General features: G+C 44.6%; 1 protein-coding gene and 1 pseudogene across 8 annotated transcripts in view; both read right to left on the bottom strand.

Annotated features, from left to right (window-relative positions):
- Nucleotides 1-18560, bottom strand: part of UBA3 (ubiquitin like modifier activating enzyme 3) — a 37636-nt gene extending 19076 nt beyond the window's left edge. For 2 of the 8 annotated variants that reach the window (XM_072598713.1, XM_072598712.1), the window contains exons 1-5: nt 6847-7007; nt 6636-6677; nt 4468-4588; nt 2620-2700; nt 285-367 (exon numbers count right to left, since the gene is read on the bottom strand). In XM_072598713.1, the coding sequence (XP_072454814.1) occupies nt 285-367; nt 2620-2700; nt 4468-4588; nt 6636-6677; nt 6847-6866 (347 nt within the window). In that variant the 5' untranslated portion in view covers nt 6867-7007. Of the gene's footprint in view, nt 1-284; nt 368-2619; nt 2701-4467; nt 4589-5878; nt 6086-6635; nt 6678-6846; nt 7036-14880; nt 15020-18342 lie in introns of those variants that run through there. The other 6 variants (XM_072598716.1, XM_072598715.1, XM_072598710.1 and 3 more) reach the window with 6 other exon arrangements.
- On the bottom strand, nt 12805-13481 carry LOC140532296 (tropomyosin-1-like; annotated as a pseudogene).
- Nucleotides 18561-22051: the final 3491 nt, after the last annotated feature.

Below are 22051 nucleotides of genomic sequence, written 5' to 3'. Positions count from 1 at the left end.
CCAAGAATAGTCACAATGCTGCACAGACATTTATGGAACAGTTCATTATTTAGACAGATTTGCTTATATGTGTATTCACTCTATTTTCAGCAGAATATCACCCTGAAAGTGCTTTTTTCTGTAAAGTTTTAACTTGTAATCTAAACTATTTTTAATAGAAAAAAGTATCATTATCCATACATCAATTTATTTTTAAAAGAATCACTGAAATTAAACCTATTAATAAAGTTTATAAAATATTTAGCATGAACCGCAAGAAATAAATAATTTAGGACAACACTTACCTAAACAAAAACTGCCTATTTAGGTTGGAAACATCTATGGTGTCCATGTCTATTACATGAATTTGTCTAAAACCAGACAATGCCTGTAGGAATAAAAAAAAAAGGTCCAAGTAAATAGACTGCCTGACTTTTAATCAAAGGAAAGATTTCTCTCCCACTTTTCAATGACTAGCTATCATAATACTACCAAATCTGCCTCAGCAGTAATAAATTCTGGTTAAGACTGCAAGTTCTATCCAATGATAGAGGATCCTAACAGCTTTCAGCAAGATTTATAAATTTTCATACATGGCTAAAAGGCCTAATAATAACTATCTAGTTCTAAACATAGCAACCAGCATTCCAAATTTTAGGGCCACGATCCAGAAACCTCACTGATCAAATTTGTTTTAAAACATATCACATTATAAAGTCATCTTTTTAAAAATCGGGCTTGATGAGATATATGGCCAGGTGAAGATGAGTAGCAACTTTCTACTTCTGAATGACAATTTCTTTTGCATCTACCGGCAGATTTAGGTAAAGTTCAAAGCTGAAGATATCTAGTTAGTCTTTTTGTATAATGCAGCAAAAAGAAGTCCACACTGCTCCACACTTTACATAAATCAAGCCAACTTTCAATGTTCTGCAGTTTTCCCAGAAAACAGAGCCACTACTCATCTTCACTAGGCAGAAGGTTCTGTCCCTGCTTCCAAATGAAAGAATCATTCCCAAGAGTGACACTTCATTGAAAATGTCTGTCTTGACTAATTCAGACCAATATGTTTAAGTGATCACAATAAGACATTTTATTTAAAACAAAAAAATACTACAATCCTCAGACTCTAATCTTGTTTTTGTTTTAAATCAGGTTAACAAACAGAACAAAAATCTTGTTTGTACTTTATGACTATCTCTAAAAAGCAAAAGAGAACAAATTAATAGAAGTGAAAGAAAATTTTTCAAAAAGCAAAATTCAATTCTCCCACTTGAAAAGCTTAAATGGGTAAGCTAACCAGTACTGAAGTTGTTAAAACTACTCAAATTATATAGGTAAACTTCCTGTTTCATGAACTTCCACACATATAAATGAAGTTTCCTTAAATTATAATTAGTATTCGAAAGAAAAAAAATTGGCAGCTTATCACAGAATGAATGTGTATCAGAACGTATTGTTTTTTCAACTCCATATTCACAAAAAATAGTTTCTTGAGAGTAGAGGATGAATGAAAGGGAATTTCCCCTTTACCTAAATCCTTCTTAGCCTTCAAGAATCACACTGCAAACTCTTTTTCCTTCATAAATAAAGTTACTCTAACTACTACACACATTGGCCTCTCTGACATCCTATGACACTGCCTATACTGATGTACTGCTGTGCTGCACCTTTGACAACTGTGTGTGCTATTTCTAGCTGAGACTCATTTCAAATGTGTCTAATCTTCCTAAAGATAATGTTAAGTCCCTTGAAGGCTGGACACCATGGAGTATTTGTTTTGTACTGTTCACAGTGACTACTAAGGAATGTGCAATCAATTACATTTTTGCAATTCCCTTTAAAGATGAGTTCAAGGCTTATGGTTAATAAAATGTTGCTCTAAGTAAATACATATTTATCCATCCCTCTAATTCCATCTACCTCCACTATACACTTCCTCCATTCTGCATCCCACACAGACCTTGCAGCAAGAAAGATTAATGAATCACAACAAACTCTTCAGGAAAACAGAATGACAGGAACTAGTAAACCTTTGTTTTTATGTTAATAAAAATCATTGTTACTACTGGTCACCAGACAAGACACAGTTAGAGCTTCACTATATACAGCACCTTTCATCAAGATGGAAGTCATTAAAATGCAATTGTGCCAGGAGACTAGAAGGGGCACTGGCATTCCTGATTCAAGAAGACTCTGCCCTCTCAATACACCAGGGGATCTATGAAGTCACTGACCTGATAATTCAAATTACCATTTAGCCATGTTCTCAACATTTTTTAAAAATTCTAACGTATGACCTTACCATCCCTAGTTCAGCAAAAATTTCTCTGAAACCAAGCACATGATTTTGCCAAAATAAGTCCAGAGTTTGATTGGTAAAGTACTAAGGAAACTATAACCAAGAAATGCTATTTGTTACTCATATTTACTGACTTTAAGGAGGACATACTTAAGAGTTCAAATATAACCAAAGTTCCCAATACATATTTTAAGAAGCTCCTAAAATTTAACCGGCTGAATTCATCTAACAAAGAAAAAATGAAAAATTGATAATCAAATGCAATAAAGTTCCTGGAACTGAAATGGGGGAAAGGTTTCAATTTCTCTCAGAAAAAATAAAGAAAATCAATTCATTACCAGATTTTTCAGGAGTTCACATCCTAATCCTCCTGCTCCAATGACTAGCACTTTACAAGTATCTAACAAAAACTGAAGAGACTGTAAAGAATAGAAAAGTACATTACAATATGGAGATGTAAGGTAAAATCTGCACACTATGAAAGGAATCAAATTAAAAGTTCATAAAATATTAAGTTTTATGTTTGTGAAAAATCAAATGTAGGGTTTTTAAAAGCACACACACATATTTAAGCTGTTGAGATGTATTCGGTAGTTAAAACTTAAATTCTAAACCTTTAATTTTTTTATTATCTTTCAGTTGTTTTTTTTTTTATTGATGAAATTTTAAAAAGGTAAAAGGTACTTTAATTTTCCCTATCAAGTTGGACAAAATGAAAAACTGTTCCTAAATTAGGCTTGCTTTCTTTTAATGCTGAAGTAGGGAAAGCAGCATGTTTATCATATCTGAAGTTTAACAATTTAATGGACACAAAAAATATCCCAATAATTTTCAATAGGAAGAGGAACAGAACAGGGACTGGACCTGTGATTTCACTGGCAGGTCACTCCAGGGTGAAGAAATGTCCTCTACCAAAGCAGATCAACGCCGTCTCTGCAAGTTCCATCCTTAGGATTAGCCTAGAGCACTGAGAGCTTAACTGCCTGGCTCGGGGTCACCTAACAGAAGGTGTCAGGGCAGGGCATATATCCCTGGCTTCCAGACCAATGTTCTATCCATCAGACCATACTGCTTCTCTCTCATTAAGTATTTCATAAGCCTTCAACATTTTAAAGTAAATTCCAAAGTTGAAGTTATTTTTTTCAAATGTAGAAACATAAAGTCAACACTTGACAAGAGTTGGAGGCAGTATTAAAGAAAAGACAAGCCTATTAACAATAATAATAGTAACCATATTGGGTTCTAAAGGGTGAGTCTGTGTAAAAATTGGCTAAAGTATCATCTGGAAAATTATAATAAAAAGGCAGGAAATCCATACAATTATCCTGCAGTAAAACATTGAAAAATAAATGACCCCATGATAAAATATGCATTAAACAGAAAATTAAATAGATATCCTCCAACACCTAAGAAAAAAAATGCGAACAAATATTCATTCTACCATTCTTTGAATTGTCAACAATTAGAAAAACAGAAATTAAAATTTATTTTTTATGAACATACTTCTCTCAAAATTAAAAAAAAATCTCAACAAATACAAATACACACAAATGGTCCCCATTTTTCTCCCCATCATACAATAAAACTAATAGCAGTGAGAAGAAAAAAAGCACAGATATCAAAAATTATTTCAAGTCATGTCTCTTCCAGTTCTAAAAACTCTTATGATTGAGTCCAAATTACATTTCAATTCAAAATAGTTAAAGTACTGATTTTTACAAATCATTTACATGATTTGTAAATGAGGATTACATGATTCAGTTATTCTGTGCTCAATGGGGGTGTACGTTCCAAGTAAATATTCTATATTATGAAAGTGACATGTTAAATGATCAATGGTTATTTTCAATGGAATTCTAAAGGAGCTATTACTAGATTTTGAAGGAGTGAAATAAGCTCTCCAAGAGGTTTTCAACTGCAACATAAGGATGAAACTGATCATGTAAGAGGGTGTGCGTGTCTGTGTGTGCGTGTGTGCATGTACACATATACACATACGTTCTTAAAATTAGTTGCAAATATTTGGCTTTTTAATACTTAAAGATTAAGATTAAAGATTTTAAGACTTCTCTAAACACGCTGATTAGTATCCCTCCTAAATCAGAGAACAAGTAAAACAGGTATTGTTTTGTTACGATTTTGAAACAGAACTACAAGAGGAGTTATTTAAAATAAATACTTCTCACTTCAGTGCTTGGTTCGAAATCAGGGTGTGTGAATGGTCCAGATCGCTCGAGGAACTTCTTTACATGGTTCCAGCGACCGTCCCAGTCTCCAGTGTCCCCACACCCACCATCAACAGCCATTCTGCATAGAACACAGTAAATTGAGCTGCAAAAAAATCCGTATAAAAACTGTACCTACAGCTATCTGTGATTCTTTTAGCATTGTGCCCAAAGGCTAACAAACATAAAACCATGACACTTCCACAGCTGTTCAGTCTAGAACTGCCTCAGGAGGACCTGCCCTGCTCCCACTCTGCGCTACGCTCTCACAGCCCGTGCACGTCCTCGTCTGAGGCCAGGCCTCCGCGCCAGCCCCGGGGCCTGGGCCTGGGTCCCACCCTGCAGAGCAGCACGAAGGGTCCAGCCCGCCTCCGGGCCGGCAGGGAGGGCACTCTCAAAGCTCCCCAATCCGGGCGGATTCATGACCTCGACCAAGGACACGTTTTTAACGTGAACACTGAGATGGAGTCACGATGGCGCTGGAGTCAGAGTGGATCATTCGTGTCACCTTTAAAGGCGTGGGTGCAAAATAAGCGGCCTATCTTCGCCTATCCATCGGTGTGATGATACAGCAGGCAGGGACACCCAGGCGCGAGCCCGCAAGGCGGCGGCCGCGGGGCCGGGGGCTCCCGCACCTCTCACGGCCCCCCTTTACCCCGCAAGGCGGCGGCCGCGGGGCCGGGGGCTCCCGCACCTCTCACGGCCCCCCTTTACCCCGCAAGGCGGCGGCCGCGGGGCCGGGGGCTCCCGCACCTCTCACGGCCCCCCTTTACCCCGCAAGGCGGCGGCCGCGGGGCCGGGGGCTCCCGCACCTCTCACGGCCCCCCTTTACCCCGCAAGGCGGCGGCCGCGGGGCCGGGGGCTCCCGCACCTCTCACGGCCCCCCTTTACCCCGCAAGGCGGCGGCCGCGGGGCCGGGGGCTCCCGCACCTCTCACGGCCCCCCTTTACCCCGCAAGGCGGCGGCCGCGGGGCCGGGGGCTCCCGCACCTCTCACGGCCCCCCTTTACCCCGCAAGGCGGCGGCCGCGGGGCCGGGGGCTCCCGCACCTCTCACGGCCCCCCTTTAAGCCGCAAGGCGGCGGCCGCGGGGCCGGGGGCTCCCGCACCTCTCACGGCCCCCCTTTAAGCCGCAAGGCGGCGGCCGCGGGGCCGGGGGCTCCCCGCTTAGGCGGCGGCCGCGGGGCCGGGGGCTCCCGCACCTCTCACGGCCCCCCTTTAACCCGCAAAGCGGCGGCCGCGGGGCCGGGGGCTCCCGCACCTCTCACGGCCCCCCTTTAACCCGCAAAGCGGCGGCCGCGGGGCCGGGGGCTCCCCGCTTAGGCGGCGGCCGCGGGGCCGGGGGCTCCCGCACCTCTCACGGCCCCCCTTTACCCCGCAAGGCGGCGGCGGGCCTGGCAGCCCCCACCAGGCACGGACCGGAATGGACCCCAGGAGGCGGCCATGGCCGCAGGACCGGGCCCGGGGGACCGGAGGGAAGCGTGAGCCTCAACCGCCAAGCTCCGCCCAGGAGGACGGGGCTCAGGCCCGGCTGCGGTACCGGGTGGGGGGGGCGGTTCGGAGCCGCTGCTCCGGGTAACGGATAACAAGCAGGGGAAACCGTCTTCCCTCTCTTTTAAACCGTGCTCTACTTGGGGTTTGTTCGGAGCTACACGACCTCCGCCGTCCCCGAAGGAGGCCCGGGGTCCTGACAACTTGAGGCGCCTGCATCCAGACCCCGCCGTCAGGAGGGTGGGGGGCCCCCGGGTGCCCTCCGCGGCTCCCCGCTCGCTCTTCCCCCCGACACAACCCAAGCTTGCGGAGCGGGAGGGCTGGGGGTGGGGGGCGGACGCGACCGGCGGAGGGCTGGTAAGAGAAGGCCGGGCGGGACCTGGGCGGCCCAGCCCGCCGGGGCGCGGGCGGACAGGGGCCTAGGGCAACCTCCGCCCCCCCAGCCCCGAGATCCTGGGGGGGAGGATGGAGAGGAGAGAGAGGCGGCGGGGGGAAGGGCACAGCGGGGGAGGGGGCAGCAGGGGGGTGCCTGGGGGCGGGGCTGGCTGGCGCGCCCGCGGGCGGCGGGGGCAGGGCGGGGACCCCGGGCCCCCCGCCTCCCGGGCCCGGCCCTGCCCGCCCCGCCCCCGGCAGCACTAACTTCTCCGCCAGCAGCTCCTCTACTCTCCTTCTTTTCTTCTCCCTAAAAGAAAGAGAGAATAAAAGAAGGGTCAGCGTTCCTCCGCCGCGCACCGGGCACCGCGAGGGGGAGGGCAGCGGGGGAAGAGTCGGGGGAGGCCCGGGGGTCGGCGGCGCCGCTCGCTCGCTCCCTCCCTCCCGGCCCGGCTCTTCCGGCGATCCCCGATACTTACGGCTCCTCGCCATCCGCCATATTGTTCCTCCCTCTCTTCCCACAAGGCACCGCGGTAGCCCCTCCCGCCCCGGCGCGGTTCCGCGGCAGGAGGAGGAGGCGGCGGAGAGGGGGACGGAGGCTGGATGGGAAAAGCGCTGGGCGCAGGCGCGAGGACGGAAACGCGTAAGGGCAGGGGGCAAAGGGCAGGAGGTGGAGGGCGGAGCCTGGAGCGCCCCGCCCCCCCCTCCGCTTCCTCTCCTCTGCTCCAGCACGGCTCATCCGGGGCGGGGCTCATCCGGGGCCGGGCTCCGTCCTCCCCTGTGACTTGCCCTCTTAACCCCGCGGGGTGCAGAGGGAATGGTGGGTGGGGTACCATCTTGGTACAGGTTCGAATTCCGCTTCTGGCCTCCAAAAATTAACGCGCATTTGGGGGAAGGGGTAATAAGTAAAGGCACCAGTAGTAGGTGGTATTTGATTGTGTGAAAGGATCTGGGCGTCGTAGGAGGTGGAGGCAGAAATAAACGTCTGTTCATTCGACCCCTCTCCAGCTGGGCATTGCCAAGCAAGGCCCTGAGGCATCCTCCCTCTCCTCTTCTGTTAAAGGGAGGTCCCACCTCCCGTAGCCGCCACCTTCCAAGAGCTGGTCGGGGGTCAGGATCCTGGTGCAGGGTTCCCATCCCCATTTTCTCTTGGGTTCCTGGCTCATCCACCCAGAAGCTGACCACATAACCTCTTCAGCTACACATCTGCCATGACCCAAGCTTGAGATGCTCTAGAGATGGCTGCCCCTCCACGTCTGCCATGACCCAAGCTTGAGATGCTCTAGAGGTGGCTGCCCCTCCACCTCTGCCATAACCCAAGCTTGAGATGCTCTAGAGATGGCTGCCCCTCCACGTCTGCCATGACCCAAGCTTGAGATGCTCTAGAGGTGGCTGCCCTTCACGTCTGCCATGACCCAAGCTTGAGATGCTCTAGAGATGGCTGCTCCTCCACGTCTGCCATGACCCAAGCTTGAGATGCTCTAGAGATGGCTGCCCCTCCACCTCTGCCATGACCCAAGCTTGAGATGCTCTAGAGATGGCTGCTCCTCCACGTCTGCCATGACCCAAGCTTGAGATGCTCTAGAGGTGGCTGCCCCTCCACCTCTGCCATGACCCAAGCTTGAGATGCTCTAGAGGTGGCTGCCCCTCCACGTCTGCCATGACCCAAGCTTGAGATGCTCTAGAGGTGGCTGCCCTTCACGTCTGCCATGACCCAAGCTTGAGATGCTCTAGAGGTGGCTGCTCCTCCACATCTGCCATGACCCAAGCTTGAGATGCTGTAGAGGTGGCTGCCCTCCACGTCTGCCATGACCCAAGCTTGAGATGCTCTAGAGGTGGCTGCCCCTCCACGTCTGCCATGACCCAAGCTTGAGATGCTCTAGAGGTGGCTGCCCCTCCACGTCTGCCATGACCCAAGCTTGAGATGCTCTAGAGGTGGCTGCCCTCCACGTCTGCCATGACCCAAGCTTGAGATGCTCTAGAGGTGGCTGCCCCTCCACCTCTTCCATGACCCAAGCTTGAGATGCTCTAGAGATGGCTGCCCCCTCCAGTCTGCGCTCTGAAACGCTCTCCAACAACGCCCACCTAGGTAGGAATGGGGTCCAGTCTGGCGGCTGTGGAGCCAGAGGAGCAAAGCCCGGGGGCTCCGCGGTGACCTCCCACAGTAAAGTCGGCTGCAAACCCAGGGCTCCTGATTCCGGGGCCAGCCTGGAGCCTTGTCCCAGGTGTGGACGTGTGCCTGGGATGGGGAGTTGGTACTCCATGTGATTGTGAGTGGTGAAGACCCTGTTTGGTGGAGTGATCTGCTCATGGAATGATGTCTGGATGGAGTGGTGTGAGACTGCTCCTGGAGGATCTGGTGAATGTGTCCACTTTCTACTTCCTGCCCCATTGCCTCTTGGTGAACTAGCATCTTTACCTTCTTTTCTGTCTACCCCAAGCATGTGAAGACTTCCCAGTGGAACAAGTGAATGCCAACAATTTGTTCCAACAACCATGAAGGCAGCAGAAGCAGGCACTGGGGTGTACTTAGAGCTTGCTCAGATGTCAAAGACAACAAAGTCATCTACAGTTATTCCTTCCACGTCTCAACTTGCCCCATCATGGTTTCAGTGTATTACAGATCAGCACAAGAAATAAAGTGGGAATTGGGGGAGGAGTTTTGCAGAAGTCACAGACGACATATGAAAGTCAGCAGAAGGCATAGAAAAAGTTTAGCAACTCAGAAGTGCATAAAATACATGTATAGTATTTTTATTTTACATTGACCTATCTAGAGCCAAATACTTAACCCAAATATTACAATAAGGTACTGTAAACATCAGTTAAAAAAAAAAAAGAAAAGATTCAGACTTCTTTTCTGGTAAGGCTAAAAACTTTTACATGGATTTTCCAGATTGCCAGGGCATGGTGCCTCAGACCCCTCACAGTGTGGAAAGGATACCTGTATTTTCTCCAAGTCACCACCAGTTATGGACTTCAATGACTCTGGAAAAGATGTGAGGCAAAACTGTGCAAAGTCATCCACCTGGTGATGGCTGCTGACTTTGCAAAATTCTGCCTGGCTTAAATCCAGTTTACATGTGAGTCAAAAGACATCACCCATATCATTTTACTATGTTATTATTTTATTGACTGTTTGTGCCTGACTTATTGTAGAGCCTTCTGAGATCGTATTGGTCTGATCAGCCACAGTTGGACACAATGTACACTGACCCTGACATATCTCTAGTAACACAAAGGACTTCACATTCGTAAGTCTAATATTATGTTTCATTGATACTTAGTCATCTTCATCAACTCACCCCCATCCAAACACTAAGGAATCTTCTGGTCTTGAACCTCACACTCCAAGGCTCCTGCTGGTTTTTGCCAATTCTCTGAACTTGGGTCCACTGAAGGTCCAGAGAATCTCTTTCCTTTCCTTAGGCAGAGAACTGTGAATGTCTTCTAGATCAACAATCAAAAAACTTTGGTTCTTAATCTCAAGAGAGAAGAAATAAAATATCTGAACTCTGATCTGCAGAACTCTCACTTCTGGAACAGCAATGATGCCAAGGAATTTCCATTCAGAACTTCAGAAAAAATAAACAGGTGTTTGTTTAGCAAACAATTGTCCGATCCCAAGACAGAAGAGATAAAACACACAACTCTAAAAGAGAATTCTCATAAACAGAACAAAAGTGATATCATGGAATCAGTATTTGAGATCAAATAAACAAGCTTTTATTTAGCATGGAATTGTTATCCTAAGAGCCGTGGAAGTGACTAAGTATAAGATATTGCTCCTGCCCTAAGGAAGTTGTGATCTAGTTGCAGAATCTACATAAATAGGAAAATATCAGATAACCAGAAAAAAGAGCTCAAAATCATGCTAGAAGAAATGCTGCAAGGCACTACTAATTCATTGTCAATGTGGTGCAGTGAGAACCACTCAATTTGGTGTCAAGGAGCCAGGTTCCAATTAAGACTGTTTTTGACCTTAGACAGGAATTTACCTCTCTTTGGATCTCAATTTGCTCCTCAGTAAAATGAGATAGGGGTGACCACACTGGAGAACTTTTGAAATATATTCTAATTCAAAATCCATCTTTCAATGAATTCTTCAGGCCCAAACTGCCAAGGCCAAAGCAGGATTGTCCAATGCACTGTTGGGAAAAGGTTTTGTTCTCAGGATAGGTTATAGGAAATAAGAATTTTAGGTATAAGGCAGGGAGGGAAGGGATGATCATCAAGGGTTCCATCCTTAGAACATGCTCATATTTAGCCTTCCTGGTGGGTACTGAACATGTGCATGTATTCCCTAACTGCTTCTGATCCAACATATGAAACTTTTGAAGATTGTTTCCAGCCATGGAGTTTTGAGAGACCAGTACTGGGTGATGCTGAAAAGTCTTTGAATTGGCTACAGAACCAGAAGAACCCTCAAGCGCTGTGTTTGAATACAAAAGGAATGACTTGCCTATTTCTCCTTCTCTTTTCCTTCCTGGAATGGAATGAAGCCAGGACTTCTATGAACTTCTGAGTGGCTGCCCCCTCTCCTATCTGGCTGCCAAGTGGCTATAAACACATGATAACTCTATTTCTTTTGTGTTTATTGTTTCCTGATCTTAGATGAATAGATGTTTTGAAAGGGGAGTTCCCAGGTGACTGTATAAGTTTGGAAGAGCCAAAAGTTCAATCAGAAGTCATACCAATACCTGGAGGGCAATAGTAGCCACTGGAATGGGAGTGGCCACAGAGGATGCACCCTAGGATGGATGTGGCAAGAAAGAATAAGAATGTCAGTGGCCTTAGGGACAGAGTGACCCTAGTGACAGAGAATTGTTATCTATAGACTGAAAGATAACAATTTTTGAGTCCAGCTGAGAGCTAAACCTAAGGCAAACCTCATGAGGTGTCTGCAAAGGGAGAAAAGGACTTTCAGTGGTTCCCCTTGGCCACATATGTTCTCTACATGACTTTCTCACTGCCACTGGCCTTTAAGTTCACTCTTCCTAAGGACCTTGGTTTTTTCTGTTAGTTTTTTGAGGGTCCAGTTCTTTATTTTGAAAAATATTTTGTTCATTATAAAAATATTGGCACTATTTAGTTTCTCTTTCTCCAGACTGCCTCCCAGAGAGACCACACCAAAGGAACACACAATTGTAAGTCAATATTTGACAGACCCCAAACCCACCTCATCAAAGAATCATAATTAGCAATACAACAACACTCAGCCAGCTGCTGGACAGCAGAATTCACTCAAAACCAGATGAGGAGCCAAATAACATAGAGAATATTTTTTTTTAATTTAAGGTTTTTGCATAAGCTATTCATTATTTCTCCAGTTCTAAGAGATACAAACAAAGCACAATGAAATGGTACTTTTAACAGCAGCTTTGAACCTAGGAATGACTAATGACATGAGTTTCATTTGACTGGTCAGTGGCCCAAAAAAAGGTTATTTTGTTGAAGAGCTTCAGTGGAAACAGTTTCTGGGGTGCATGATCATTTGTGAATGGGTAAGGAAATGGGTAAGGAAAAACATGATTTGCTCACAAAGAGACCTTGTTTGTATAATTTGCTCAGTTGCTACTGATATAAAAAAAAGTGTTCTTAAACTACTCCAAGACCTTAATGCTAAAAAGCTGAAGAGCACTCTTTTGGGGGCAAACCTTTGGAATGACCTTTCTGGTTTGATTGGTACTGGGTGTAGAGCATTGAGGTTTCGCAGGGTGGAATCTTTCCTTGGGCTATGTTTAGCTCTCGGAAAGGCTGACACCACTTTCCATTTTCTTTGGAAAGGGGATATTGTTTATGCAGAAAGAGTTATCATCTCAAAGTGAGGTCATTAGGTGTGCCTAGAAGCTACGAAATTATCTGGAATATTTGTCAATGGTTGCTACAATGCAAGTTTATTATATATATCATATATTTGTGTGTGTGTGTATATATATATAAAAAATATCTCATGAATAGAAATATATGTATAGACATATATATGTGTATGACACCACAGGCTTGTAAAAACACTCTTGCCTTGTGCTCATGTTCCTTTAAACGCTGTTTCCAAAAGTGCTCAGCCCCTAGCTTCAAGTGCAATCACTAGAGGAAGAAAACAAGCATTTACAGAGCATCAGCTATGTGCCAGAGACTGTGCTAAGCACTTTATAAATATTACATCATTCGATCCTCACAACTACTTGGGAGGTAGGTACTATGATTACTCCCATTTGAGAGTTGAGGAAACTCAGGCGGAGAGAAGGTGAATTGTTCAGGATCACCCTAACAGGAAGCAGCCAAGAGCAGATTGGAACTCAGGCCTTCCTCACACCAGGCTCTATCCACTGAACCACCTGCCTCTTTAAGAAGAGAGCTGGAGAGTGAAACTGATATACTGAGTTTAAAGGTTTGCTTGGTAGTGAATGTAAAGGTTTGCTTCAGAAAGCGTGGCATCCTACAAAGTCAGTCTCAGGAGGAGGAGGGTAGGTGGGGATGGGTCGGGTCGATCAAGGCAGTTTCTAGATCTCATTCAGGTCATGCAAAGCCTCCTCTTTAGTGCATTTTCATTTATAGAGAGGTCATGTCATTGAGGCCTTGGTCCAGTTCCTTGCTGATGGCCTTTTACTTCAGTATCTGAGCATGCTCCGTCTCCCAAATCAATTGTTGTTTCCAGCTGAGATTTCAGCAAACTCAGCATAGGTTTCTGCTTACTTCCGTATATCAGGTAGGATTTTTATTCCCTCCTCATATTTCTCAGAATACTTTTCTTCAGCAGCATCCAGGCAACTGAGGTTCTGGTCCATCAATCTAACCTGCTCATTGATCTCCCAGCAATGGAGGTTCAACCAGCTCCATTTGCTCGTCTGGGTGTTCCAAGTCGTACTAAACAATCACTAGCTTGAGAGTCACCTCCTCATACTTCCTGTCTGCTTTCTCTGACATGTGCTTGGCCTCTTCAGCCTAGATTTCCTGAAGGTCTGTTTTCTATTCATGTATCAGGACCCGATTTTCAATGACTTACCTATTCATTGTCATCAGCTGTCTTCTCTACCTCTTCTAGCTTGTGCAGGGCAGAAGCCAGGGACTCCTGAGCACAGTCTAGCCCCAGCTCAACCCGGTGAATCCCATTTCAATTTCTGCTTGCACACTGCCCCTCTCCTCCCCAAGGACCTTTGGGGAAAACACAGTAACAAGAGCCACAATAGCTCACATTTGATAGCAGTTAACATGCCAGGCACTGTGCTCAATAGTACTGGGAGGTAGATGCTGCTATTATCCCCATTTTATAGAATGGAAAGCTGAGGTCTACGGAAGTTAAGTGACATGCCCAGAATCACACTGCTAGCAATACCTGAGGCTGAATTTGAACTCAGGACTTCCTGTTTTCAGGCCCCGAGCTTTATCCACTGTGTCACATGCCCCATTTTAGGGACACAGTTTTGTCACTATTGTTCTCCCTAAACCTCAATGAAATTTTTTTAAGCAATGGAGTTTAACAAGTTCAGACTGATAATGAGAAGCACACTGATAGGGGCTCAGGATCTCAAGGTTACCATTATAACTCTGAGGAAAGGAATAGTTGTTTTCTGGGGACGTAGCCTATTAAGTGAGAGTGCCTAGCTGCCTGGCAACTAGGCAGTGATGTGGCTAGAGGTTTGGAGGCAAGCAGAAATGAGTTCAAATTTGATCACAGACACTAGTTTGCTATGTGACCCTAGGCAAGTCATGTAACCTCAGTTTGGGTTGCTGTGAAGATTAACAGTGATATTTGTAAAGTGCTTGGTAGATAGGAAGTACTATATAAATGCTTATTCCCTCTTCACACACCCCTCCCCCACTTGAGGGATTATTCTAGAGGGGATCCTACACAGGGCTGTAGAGGAAAGAACTTTGAGGCTTGAGAGACATCATGGAACAGGACAGATTTGGGTGAAGGAGGGACTTGGAGTCCATGGACTCCAGTTCAAATTTCAGCTCTGCCACTCACAGTCTGTATGACCATGGGTAAGTCACAAGCTCTCTGGACTTCCATTTCTTATCAATAGAATGAGGGTAATGGGGACAAAGGAAAGGAAAAGGAAGGGGAGGGGAGGAACCTCATGGTCTGTTCCAGCTCTGTACAAGCTCTTTGAAGGGAAGGGCTGTTGTATCTTTTTCTTTGTATACACAGAGCCATACACATGGTTCCTGAAACATCAGAGGCGCTCAATAAAAGCTCCCTCATTGTTTTATTGATGTGTGGATCTAATCCAACCTCCCCCACCTCATCCCTCTTTAAAGGCAGGGGAACATAGTGGTAGGAGGGAACCCAGATCCCAATTTCAACACTTACTCTCTGACCTAGGGTAAGTCACTTCACCTCTCTCCCCATCCTGCCCCATCTCAGCGGTATCATCCTTTAAATGGGAATAAGGTATTTTATTGCTTATCTCCCCACACTGCCAAGAGGAAAGAGCTTTGTAAACTTTAAAGGTGAACTATACAGATACATACATACACATATATTGCTATCTCTATCTATTCCTCACCTAAGGAAACCGAGGCTCAGAGGGTGGACATAGCCCCTGTGGTATTTTGACAAGTGATACCAGAGAACAGTGGTTCAGAGTTACATCATCTGAAAATGGATACCAGTGATGGTCAAGATAAAAGTCACCTGAATGATGCCTGAAATAGGAGATAGAAATCAATGCTCTATGCAAGATGATGTAATCTTTAACGTCACTTCATTTCTTAAATATACACACAATTCAATTCAACGAGCATCAACTATGATTCTGCTAGGTGCAGGACACTCTGCTAGGCATTAGGGGTGCAAAGACAAAGCCTCTACCTCAAGGGACTTACATTCTACCAGGGGGACGTGCCACAACGATACGTTTTTTGAGGGCAAAAAAGAAGGTTTTCATTTTTGTCTTTGTATCTATACATCCCTGGTTCCTAGCACATAGGTTCCTTGGCATATAGTTGTTACATTGACTGATGCATAAAAAATTGAGTCAAAGGGACAGAGCACCAATAATTCGAAGGTTCAGGAATGGTTTCAGAGAGAAGGAAGGGGAGGGAAAGACAAAAGTGAGAGGAGAGATTTTGGTTTGGTATTTTTATTGTTTTCTAATGTTCCTTCTAGCTCTAACTTAAGCAATCCTATGACCTTGGGTTTGTATCAGATAGAAAGGAGCTAGTCAGGGAGGTTGCCTGACTTTGTGGATTGAAGGATGCTAAGAAGAGCTAGAATCAGCTTAAGTTTTGCTTCAGGCACGTTCTGGCTGTCCCTTAACTTCTCAGTGTCCAGTTAACCTTTCAGAACTACAAATTACAGGCCAGTTACAGATGACCTTTAGTAGACGGAATTCTGAGTTCCCTTATCACGAGCTCCTTGAACCACTGAAATCACAGGGTGAGGTGGCAGAGAGAGAGAGACTCTGCTGGGTAGGCAAGGCCAAAGATAAGGATGAGCACTGATACAATACAATCCTCATAGTTTCTAAAGACAATATCCATCCTCCAATGAGACATACTATCTTTATACCAGTACTCCACTGGATGCCTGTTCTCCACTGTGTGGGTTCTCCCTCCAGAGAAGAAGATCACAGTCCATCCACACGTGCTCTTCTCCTTATTTTTCTTCTCCCAAGTTTCCTTACTTTCATCTTTTTTTCAGAATCACAACATTTAAGAGATAGAATTAGCTGCCATCTGGTCCAGCTCCTACCTCTGAAAAGTAATCCCCTCTATAACCTGTCCAACAAAAATTCATCCAGCCTTTGCCCCGAGGCCACTATTGTTACATAAGCTAATGTTTTCTGTTTTGCTTAGTTATACTTTTATGTTACTGCAACCTGGGTTTCAAGGCACACCTGAGATATTTTGTATAAAAATTCACTGAAAGGGAGGGCAAATAGGAGGAGGGAGCAATTAGAAGTAAACACACCTGGGGAGGGACAAGGTCAAAAGAGAGAATAAAAGAAGTGGGAGACAGGGGGGCAGGATAGGATGGAGGGAAATATAGTTAGTCTTACACAATATGACTATTATGGAAGTCATTTGCAAAACTACACATATATGGCCTATATTGAATTGTTTGCCTTCCCAATGGGGATGGGTGGGGAGGGAGGGATGAAGAGAAGTTGGAACTCAAAGTTTTAGGAACAAATGTTGAGAATTGTTTTTGCATACAACTGGGAAATAAGAAATACAGGTAATAGGGTATAGAAATTTATCTTGCCCTACAAGACAAGAGAGAAGATGGGGATAAGGGAAGGGAGGGGGGTAAGAAGGGAGAACAGATTGGTGGGATAATCAGAATGCACGGCGTTTTGTGGGGGGAGGAGAGAGACGGGGTGAAAATTTGGAACTCAAAATTTGGTGGAAATGAATGTTGAAAACTTACATAAATTAATTTTTTAAAATTCACCTCATTGTTAGGGAAAATGCTGATATACAATGCATGCATTAATGAAGGATGGCATTGATGTGAGTGCTTAAGAGAAGAGACATTCTAAGTTCTAGATTCCCTTTTGGGGCAACTCCAGACACTTGAAGAGAGAAAGGCTTTGAAAGCTAGAGACATACGAGAAACTGATTCCTTAACGTACCTCCTGATTTCCAAGTTGCTTCCTTAGAGACCTTGAAGAATTTCCTTTTGGTTGAGATTGTGGAGCCCACAATTGGAACCTCTTGGTTGATTTAAGATCTCATTTTTCTCCCATCTAAATAATTCATTTGCTCTGTGTATTTTCTGATACAGTCTAATTCAGAGGTCTGAAAATTATGGTGTGGGGATTAAAGCTGTCCAAACTACATAATAAAGGAGATTAAGGCAGAGCTCTGAACCTATGGCACTTTATTAAAGGGTCCATGGTCCCCTCTAATGAAGTAGACCTTAAATCTTCCTCATCATCTGAGATGCCCCATTCTTCTACTACCTTATTTTTATAGGATTTGATGCCCAAATATGCAAAAGAAACATGGTAAAATGTAGAATCTCAATGGTTGCTAGACTTTCCTCTTGAGGGTCAAAAATGACTATTTTGGGCTAGCGGGTCACAGGTTGGGTAAAGCATGGGACATCTCCACTAAGTGGTCATAAAACAGTCATTTGCTCATCTTGAACAAGAGAGGTCCAGAGGTACAAAAATAAATTGGGGGACTTTCCAAAGCATCAAAGCATCCCATCCATGCTGGGTTTGGACGTGGAATTTGAGTAAAACAGAATGGAAATATGTTTGGCAGCATTCTTGTAATTGTTCAAGTGAGTCTCACAACTTGGTAAACAAGTAGTGAAAATTCCATTTAAGTATGAGGCCCATTATAACCACCTACCTATCCCCATAGGATTTATGTGGAATATCAAACTGATTACTACTGATTAAGATAGAGTAGGGGTCCAAATGAATTCTCACAATGGCTTGTGGGCCAAATCCTGTATAGCTCCTGAGCTTACAATGATAAGATAATTTAAAAAAAAAAATCCTTAGCTCCTAGGCTATACCAGAAAAGGCACTGGTTCAGATCTGGCCCAAGGATCATCGTTTCCCAACCCCTGATCTAATCCATGTAACTTTTCAAACTGCTGTTTGTTTTTTGCTTGGATAAATGGCTTTACTTGCTATCCACAATTTATGATGGTCTTTTGTATAGCCAGTGTTTGGTGGAACAGAGCCAAGTTGGATGCCAAACCTGGAGTACCCTTTCATCTCAAGTGGCTTTTTGTTTTGAGTCTGTTGTGTTCCTAGGCCAGAAATATTTAGGTGGACAGATAGGTATAATTCTACCCCTATTATCTGGAGGAAAGAATGCCCAGCTGGCAATGATTGGGACTTGCCTTCCTCTCCTCTACCACCTTCCTCCGCCCCCAGCTATTATGCCAGCCTTCTTCCTGTCCTCAGGGATGGTCTAGACCCCAGACCATAACTATCAAGGCCTCCTGTGAGCCTTATCTAGACAATCCATGTAAACATTAATGTCTTACAAGAGCATACACCCACCTTATATCGCAAAGAAATAGACGTCCTATTCTTTAATTTTCCTCCTTGGTAATATGCAGAAAATTCAATACATGTTTCTGAGCAAGTTTAGCTCTGAAAAGAGGGACAATATCAGAGCTTTTCTTTCTTGAGAGTTTGGCTGCTTTCCACATCACAAGGGGAAGGATAGAAAAGGGAAGGGAAGGTGTTGTTTGTCCATGGCCTGCAGGCAGCTAATGGACATTCCATCACCAGGGTAACATGGGTAAGGCTCACCAGAATCTCCAAAGGACAATGGACATGCTTATCTGATTTCATGTCCTCAGCTTCCCAGAAAGCCTGCCTCTGGAAACTGCTCCATTTGCCTAACCAGTTAGTCTCTGAAAGACTCACCCCAAGGGAACAGGTTTTAAAGATCAGTTAGCTCGCTCTCTCCCTTTTCAAATGTTTTGTATATATTTTGGACTTACTTGCTAAGTGTACTTGTATCTGTGCAGTAAATTCTGTGAGGACAAGGGCTGGCTCCCTTTCTGTCACTGTACCCGTACACTGAGCACAGTGTCTTGCTTTGCAAAGGCTTACTCTATTTTTATTGAAACAAATTGATTAAAGTACTGTAGAAATATATTACTCTTCTTTTTCTCTCTAACCTTTTCCTTTGTAGGTAGGAGGATTCACCCCCATGACTGAGCAGTCGTTGAAGCAAATAGTACAAAAGAAAGAGCTACTGTCCTTGGAGTCAGAGTCTTGGGTTCAAATCCAACCTGGGGAACTCACTACCATTACATCTTTGGGCAAGTCAGTTAAACTCTGTGAGCCTTAGTTTTTCCATCTGTTAAATGGCCTCTGTAGTCCCTTTCAGCTCTATATCTATGATCCATTTGCCTTCCTTGCCGGGGTTTACATAGTTGGTAAGTGTTGGAGTTGGGACTTGAATCCACATCTTCCTGACTTAAAAGTAGATGCTACATCTGCTATACTGTAGAATCTCAATGGTTGCTAGACTTTCCTCTTGAGGGTCAAAAATGACTATTTTGGGCTAGTGGGTCACAGGTTGGGTAAAGCATGGGACATCTCCACTAAGTGGTCATAAAACAGTCATTTGCTCATCTTGAACAAGAGAGGTCCAGAGGTACAAAAATAAATTGGGGGACTTCCCAAAGTGTCTTCAGCTTAACAACCTAATTTACCTTAGTACTTATATGTTGTTTCCCTCAATAGAATGTAAGCTTCTCTAGGATGAGGACTGTTTCTTCATCACTAATTTTGTATCCCCAACACCTCTGAGCATGATGTCTGGAGTACAACAGGCACTTAATAGGCGCCTGATGAATGACTTCAATCCCCAGTATCAATCGTGAAATAGAAATACTTGGTGAGGGAGAAGTAAGGGACCTATGTGGATGTTTGGAATTGAGGGAAATAATCATGTTTCTTAGTTCCTGTAGAGGTGATTAGTGCCATAAATAATATTAATGATAACCAAACCTCCTATTCATATGGGATCCAAACAACCTGAACACTCCTACAACCAGAAGGTTTTAAAAAAACATCACCTTGCCTTTATGAGAAAAAGAACCAAAATCCAAGTAAACAAGCTAGTATCAGGAGTTTTATTTTTAAAAGGCAACATAAGGAATGTCATAATTAGCACATAGTGTACTACAATTGCTATATATTGTACATATATATACTATATACTATAGGTGTGGACAATTGTCCACACCTCCTATGCTATAACACAATGATAACTGACGTTTCAAATGAAAGGAAGAAAATAAGCATTTATTAACTGCTTACTAGGTGCTAGGCATGGTGCTATGTGATTTACAAATATTATCTCATTTGAGTCTCACAGCAATCCTGGGAGGGAGGTGCTATTATTTTTATCTCCATTTTACAGTTGAGGAAACTGAGGCAAATAGAGGGTAAGTGACTTGCTTAGGGTCACACTGATAGAAGCCCTGGAGACACATTTGAACTCAGGTCTTCCTGATACCAGGGCCAGCCTGCACTGTCATCCTCTAATGAATCAATTCAATTCTATTTTTTTTAAATTATCTATTTTTTTTCTCTCCCATCCCCCCCACTGAAAAAGAAAAAGGCAAGCAGAATCCTTGTAACAAGTACACAGTCAAATGTAACAAATTTCTACACTGGCCATGTCTAAGAATGTGTGTTTCATTCTGTATATTGAGCCCATCCCTACACTATCTGAAGGTGGACAGAATTCCTTGTCATTGGTTCTCTGGAATCATGGTTCGTGGTTACTGTTCAGAGTCAAGAAACATGTGTTGAACATCTATGTGCCAGGCAGGCATGGTGAAAGGTGCTGAGAAAGGAAAGACCAAACATTCTTGGAGGAGGGGGGTGCTGTTTACAACCTGCACACAAGTAAATACAATGTATTTCTAAAGTGAGACAAAATCAGAACAGCTAACATTTATTTACAAAGCACTTTACCTATTCACTCCTTTGATCCTCCCAATAACCCAGTAAGGTAAATCCTATTATCCCCATTTTACAAATGAAGAAACTGAGGCAGAGGGAAATTAAGAGATTTACCCAGGGTGATACATACAGTAAGTGTATGGGGCTGGATTTAATCCCAGGTCTACTAGACTCCAAGTCTTGTGCTCTAGCCACTGTCGTGTTCACCCTTCGTTGCCAAAGACCATGCCGTCAGAAAAATGATGATATGACTTGCACTTGACTTTGTTTTGAGTTTGCCGTGCAGGCCACCAGCCTCACTTCTCCTCCAGAGCCATCTGAATCCAGTGACCCGATACTCCTCAGGATGACTGGAGATGACCCAGGATGAGATAATTGGGGTTAAGTGACTTGCCCAAGGTCACACAGCTAGTGAGTGTCAAGTGTCTGAGATGAGATTTGAACTCAGGTCCTCCTGAGTCCTGCACCGGTGTTGTATCCACTGCACCACCAAGCTGCCCTGCTCTAACCACTGCTCAATAGTTGAAAGAGGAAAAGAGTGCTAAAAACTGGGAGGGATCAGACAAGGTGTTGAGTGGGAGGTGGAACAAAAACACATAACTAATGTTTGTTCTTTGAGTGATTACTGTGTTGTACAGCTTTGTTAGGCCTCCCATCTCCCTATGGAAATTCTCGAGTTACATTTTGGTATGAGATGGGAAGAGGAGGAGACTGCCAAACTCAAGGCCTCCAGCAAATCCTTCCCTCTCCCCGCTATCTCAGCCATCCTTATCATCATCAGCATTGTTATACAAGACTTTTAGGTTCTAAAAGGCTTTCGTCTCCCATGTTAGTGTAAAGATTACCCCCTTTTCACCGCCAAGAAAACTGAGATCACGGGGCACTACTGTGCATTACAGGCACCTTCCCTTTGACCTGGCCAACAACTAAAGACACTGGCTGTCTTATTCTTGTAGAATCGCATAACGCCCCAAACAAACATTTACTAAGCACCTCTCATGTGCCAGACTGTGCTAAGGGTTTTTTAATCGAAGTTCAGAATCTTGCTTCGTCTCCTTTCCCATTTCGAAATCTGTCTCCCATCCCCGAGTCATGAGAAACCAGGAGCCATCTAAATTCAGTTCAGATGTGTGTGTGTGTGTGTGTGTGTGTGTGTGTGTGTGTGCGCGTGTGTGTGTGTGTGTGCGTGTGTGTCTGTGCCTGTGTGCCACCGGTGGGGAGGGGGTTTAGTAACGTCTTCTTTTTAAAACCGTCACCTCCTCCAATAGCTGGCCAGCAC

The sequence above is a fragment of the Notamacropus eugenii genome, chromosome 3 (genome assembly GCF_028372415.1).
Source record: "Notamacropus eugenii isolate mMacEug1 chromosome 3, mMacEug1.pri_v2, whole genome shotgun sequence".
Classification (NCBI taxonomy): Eukaryota; Metazoa; Chordata; class Mammalia; order Diprotodontia; family Macropodidae; genus Notamacropus; species Notamacropus eugenii.
This window is presented reverse-complemented; position numbering and strand designations above follow the sequence as displayed.